General features: G+C 45.4%; 1 protein-coding gene across 1 annotated transcript; it reads right to left on the bottom strand.

Moving 5' to 3' along the window:
- Positions 1-1,739: 1,739 nt before the first annotated feature.
- LOC109741296 (accelerated cell death 11) lies at positions 1,740-5,640 on the bottom strand. The gene is made up of 4 exons (XM_020300372.4): positions 4,924-5,640; positions 3,025-3,128; positions 2,871-2,927; positions 1,740-1,926 (listed from the first exon to the last, which is right to left on the bottom strand). Exons 1-3 carry the CDS (start codon positions 5,119-5,121, stop codon positions 2,891-2,893), a joined length of 339 nt encoding a protein of 112 aa, XP_020155961.1. The 5' UTR covers positions 5,122-5,640; the 3' UTR covers positions 1,740-1,926; positions 2,871-2,890.
- Positions 5,641-6,000: the final 360 nt, after the last annotated feature.

Genomic DNA, 6,000 nt, shown 5'->3' with positions numbered 1-6,000 from the left:
CCACCGTAATACTTATGCTATCTTGAGAGAAGCCATTAGTGAAACCTATGGCCCCGGGGTCTATTTTCTATCTTATTAATCTTCCAACAACTAGCAATTTCTATTACCGTTTATTTTGCTTTCTTTACTTTTAGTCTTTATCATAAAAATACCAAAAATATTATCTTATCATCTCTATCAGATCTCACTTTTGCAAGTGGCCGTGAAGGGATTGACAACCCCTTTATCGCGTTGGTTGCAAGGTTCTTATTTGTTTGTGTAGGTACGAGGGACTTGAGCGTGGTCTCCTACTGGATTGATACCTTGGTTCTCAAAAACTGAGGGAAATACTTACGCTACTTTGCTGCATCACCCTTTCCTCTTCAAGGGAAAACCAACGTTGTGCTCAAGAGGTAGCAGCCGGCTGTTATTTCGGCCCAACCCGGCGAAAACGGACTCCTGGGGGCGCGACTGGGCCGATTTTCGCCCGCCGACGCTAAAAAATCGCCTGGGGAGGGCCTGTTGGGGGCGCGGCTGGAGATGCTCTAATAACATGATCATCAAAAATTTCTGTTGTATGACTACAGAGTTTTTGTTCAGATTGTTCATACATCTTGATGCTATTGGTCTGTTTTTTTAACCGGGCATAACCACTTTCCATTATGTTCATAACGGAAATACAACAGTTCAAGAACCATCCAGAAAACTTAAAAAGTGGAAAGCGAGTTCAAAGCATCACTGGGAAACCCACAATAAACATCCGTCATCGGGCAGTCCATCGTAGGGCGAAAACCCAGTGACACCATATCAACTACGTAGAACTACCAGATCAACCGGCTACCCATATCAAATACTATTGGTGTGTTTACTACAAACTCGTGCAGCTCGGCAACGCTCCACCGACGCCTCAACTTGCCTGCTCCAGTCATCGCGACCGCCACCACCTCCAGCGTGCTTTGCAACCTCGACATGGTTCGCTCCGCCCTAGAGCGTGCCGCCGCGTCGCCGGCCACATCATCATCGACCTCCTCTTCGTTTTCCTCAAAGGGCAACCGCCAACGCTGGCCGCCTCCAGCTACATAGTCGCCATTCGCCTCGCGAACCCACTCATGTGCACGGAGGCGTGCCCGTCCGGCCTAATATAAGTGCTCATCCTTAGAGCATCTCCAGCCATTGACACCCCCAGGAGGCATAAAAGTCACTGCCTGGGGGCGAGCCGACGCTAAAATCGGGGCTGGGGGCGGTTGGGCATCCAGCCGTCGCCCCCAGGCGCCGATATTGGCCTAGTTTTTGGCCCACTTTCGGCGACTATAGTCCCCATATGGGCGAGAATCGGCCCAAAAGCTGGCGATTGTAAACTGAAATTCACGACCTTCTTTGTGATATGTAAAAAGTCGTTGGTTCTTTGACCAAACTTTTGGTCACTAGCAGCCTCCCTAGGCCACGTAGGATCCAGCGTGGCAAGCTGACGTGGATAAGAATCAGCCCGGTCCAATTCGGTGTTTATATGGGCCAAGCCCATTTAGTATATTTATTTCTGATAATTTTTGTCAGCTACATGGGCCAAGCCCAACTGGTCAGCCCGTCAATTTTTATGCACGTTTGGCCTTTCAAGAATATATGTACAATTTTGTGCAGCCCATTTCTGATTTACATTCAGCCTTTTTATACATTCAAATAATAATTCAATCCTGGAGTTGGTCCAATACTCTTTTCAGCCCATTCACATATTCATACATATGATCCTCCTTATCGACAAATTTTGCAAATAATTTCATATTTCAACACTAAATATGTTTACATCACATGCCATAAAGCCCTACAAAATAGTATCACTTGTTCCTATACAAAACTATCAAATGATACGTACAACAAAACAGAATACAGAAAATTTAGTTCAACAAAAATAGGTTTTCTTCCTCTTCCATCTTCCAGAACACACAACACCTGTGAAAATAAAGATGCCACAACAAAAATGGAAGGATCAGCCACTAGAAGCATATTGAATACAAGGGAAACAATCAAACTAAAGAAATGAAAGGCACGCACTATAAAAAATTTGACAGCACGAATATTTTTTATATTACCATAACAAACAGAAATGTAATCTGATTGCACAAGACACATGGCATTATCACACACCCAGACGAGCGAAGCATTAATTTGTGAGGATCAGACAAACAAAGCATTCACGCTGATGATTAACTTATAAGGCCAGCCACCCTCAATCCTCAATACAACACTAAGTTTTACTACTCCTGGCAACCTAATACACTACAGTCCAGAGGCACCTCAATGCATTACTGTCACAGTGGGGATGAAAGGTGCTTGTTAATTAAACAGGCACCTCAATTTTAGCACAACTAGGAGAAGGCGTCCAAGCACAAAACAGACGCAGCCATTCCCTCCTTGCTGCAAGGCTCGGTTCAAAACAGTCTTCAACCAAGGAATGGGAGAAGTAAGCAGTAGTACTCGTCAATGTGAAAATCAGATATATATTTTTTGGGTTGATGATAAACTCTGGCACTAAACTGAAAATTAAACTTGAACTGAACATTGTATACGGTACGTTTGGTAGTGCTTCACTTCCTGATTTAATTAGCATCTGCTGTAGTATTATTAAAACTTTCCTAAATTATACACTAAGCACTCGTTAATCTAAGAAATACTGTACAGATTTTGAGCGTTTATAAACACTGGCACTGATCTCGAAATGTACACTTAAACTGAACACTGTTAACGTTACTTTCAGGCATTCAGTACCATTTCGTCCCCAGATCAGGCAAAACATCAAACATGCAGCATGCAAACCGATAAAAGCACATGTAGAGAAAACACAGTTCAGCATGTTCTGAATATCTTCACCAAGCTCCGTTTCTGATAGTACTTACAGAGTTTATTGGTCGCAGAGTCATCTGTGCGTAGACCTCGTCATTGTCCTTGTCAGCCTGTGCAAAACAAGCAGCATTCATCAGGATTAAATGGTTAATGCTTAAGGCCACTAACCCCTACACCTGAACCTGAAGATGAACCAAGTACACCTACATGCATGGTGATGTTCTGGACTTGACACAGCAGCTGCAATGGCAGGCTCGGGTAGGGTAGTTCGGGGTGCGGGAGTTGGGTGTCTTCTTGGTGGTCGCCGCGACCTGCAAGATCAAAAAACCTCAGCAATCCGTGTATGAAATTAAGTGATCTAAATCAGATGACATATACAGGTCTGATGGGTTTTCTTGTAGATTGAACCCTTAGAACACATGATAGGAAAGACAGAACATGTATCGTGAATGATAGCATGCAATATATATGGTCAATCTGGGGGTTCTACAAAACATTAAGATAAGAAAGAAGTTCTTCCCAGGACTGGTTAGTTTTAGAAGCTCTAGCGCAAAATCGACTCCAGGAAAGATCGACAATCCAATTCACAGATATAGAGAAAAGTAATACTTAAAAACGGGAAAATGTCTAAACAGCAAGCTAGCTGCACGTTATACAGCGTCAGCTTATTTCACCGCTCCATGGATGGAGCTTACAATACACTAACCACTTAGACGCACTAATGCAGATTAAAGGGATATGTATGTTTTGTGCCTGTTGGTTTAGGTAGATCTATTCTGGATACCAATGTTTATCTCCTTAGACCTTAGGAATTCCATCAAACTGGTATGCTACAACGAACTGAATAATTCAAGGAATCACCTAGTAGTGGCAAGAATATACAATTGTACAAATGCAGTGCAAAAAGACTAACTACGCAACAGTAACTTCCTAGAGTAGGCAATGTAAAAAGATGTGAATCTCAAATCTATAGCAGCTGCAGTGGTTCAATATAGTTTATGAAATATAATTTAAAGGAGAGCAGACTGCCTTTATATGATTTTGGTTACTACCAATTGTCAGTACAATTGCATTAGTGTGTCAAGACGCCGAACAATTTATGCTGTCATGCCAACAATTTATGCTACAAACCAACAATATATAAGAAGAATACTGTTAACTGAATATTGTTACACTGAGTATTGATCCTAGTGTTAACTGAATATTGATCCCTAGTGTTGACTGGATCTGCTGATCCTAGAAATTGCTTGCACATAATCCTTGGGAGATTTATACTGGATTAATACATTTGTTCAGTATAGTGGAGTCCTTAAACAAGCAATGATATTTTATCAGTGTTGAACAAGCAACTCCAGTATAAATTTGAACAAGCAATGGCATTTGTCAATGCTGGAGATAGAGTCAAAACTGTAATCACAAAGAATGATTGAGTGCATTGGAGATACAGTCAAACATTTGTTCTTGAACAAGCAATGATACTTCTGTAATTCAGTAACAAAGCTTGCAATTTCATTAAGAATTCGACAGGAGGAAATTTCAGTAAGGAATTGACAGGGCAAATTTCAATAACAACTAGCATAAGTGAACAATAAAGTAGTGTATGCTTCAGTGTGCCATTCTACTGCATTGCTTAGTAGTGCATGGTTCTCCGGCGACTCAAGTGCAGAAGTGGGTAGGATATTCTACACCTGAAGCGTACAACCTCAACAAGCATAGCACACAGTAGCAGAATTAGACAGCCCGATCCTGATGAAACAACCAATTATTGCTGCTTGATCCAGTTCGGAATTCGACAGATCATTTCACCCAAACCTCCTAGCCTCAAACTAAAGTGGATCAACACAATTACCTTCCCACGTGGATGGCACGCAGCTATGGAGCGTATACCAATCAAAAGTAAACTCAAACAGAACTCACCAACTCGATCCGGTTGAGAATTTTGGGGTCATTTCATCCCAAACCTCTCAGCTTAACACAACTAAACCAATGTCCCGGGAAGGAATCACCAAAAATTTTACCACATACAGTACAAGCACAACGAAGTAGCATACCGAACAGCAGAGCAGGTAGCGGGGGAGGAGAGGGGGCGGAGGAGCGGCCACTTGCCTTGGCTACGTAGTCCATCTCCGCAAACTTGAAGGCGATGCCGAGGCAGCAGAATAGGACGGAGACGTTGGAGCAGGCGCGCGAGAAGTCCCCCGCCGCCATCGCGGGCTGCTGCTGCTTGGAGACGACCGCGAGCTGCTCAAACGACGCGCCAATCCGCCGCAGCGGCTTGTCCGCCTCGTTGGACCCCATCGGCATCGGTGGTGCTTAGCGCCGCCGCGGTGGTGCCCACAGCGTCGAGGATCTCGCGGTTTCTCAGGGACTGGCTCGCCGCCGCCAACACCGCCAGGGCCGATGCTACCATCGCGTCGCCAGGGCCGCAGCCACGCGGTCGACGGGCGCCACACGGAAGCGGTTGCGGATCTGGGCCCCGACGGCGCGGACCCCCTCCGCCAACGGCACCCCGCCGCCGGCCGCCATGGAGGGGTTGGCCATCGAGGAGGAAGGGGTCTCAGGCTAGGGTTTGATCTGGAAGTGGGAAGTGTCGCTTGAATCGGCGTGGAGGAGGCCAGGATTGGGGGAGGTCTGCGGCGGCGGCTGGGTTGGAAGCGGTTGCGGATCGATCCAGAGAGGAGGAGGAGTCGTGGAGTCGTGGGTTGGAGGGGATCGATCCATATGGATCTCGCCGGACAGAGGGCGCCGGAGGTGGCGGCGGCCAGGGAGGAGTGGAGCGCTAGGGTTCGAGAGAGAGAGAGAGAGAGAGAGAGAGGAGGGCACGAGGGGTTGGGTGGGGTTCGCGCGCGCGAGAGAGAGGGGCGGTGGTTGGGTGCGTGGGAGGAGTGCGCGTTGTGGGTTGGGTGACGTGGGTGAGACAGGCGAGCCGTTTGGATCCAGGAGCATCCGACGGTGAATAGGAGATGCTCCTGGACCAATCAGAACGCAGTATACAAGTACCATATTTTGATCATCTAAATTGGTCGTCATAAGTAAGATGCTAAATCATATTGGCTATTTTATGACGTGAAAAATAAAAATAAAAATAGAATACCTTCTCATGTGTCATCAAATTTGACCTTAGTTTTCAGAAATAATGACAAATCGAAATAAGACAATTATTTTTTAAAAGAGTTAGGAGAA

This window comes from Aegilops tauschii, chromosome 2 (assembly GCF_002575655.3).
Source record: "Aegilops tauschii subsp. strangulata cultivar AL8/78 chromosome 2, Aet v6.0, whole genome shotgun sequence".
Taxonomy (NCBI): domain Eukaryota; kingdom Viridiplantae; phylum Streptophyta; class Magnoliopsida; order Poales; family Poaceae; genus Aegilops; species Aegilops tauschii.
This window is presented reverse-complemented; position numbering and strand designations above follow the sequence as displayed.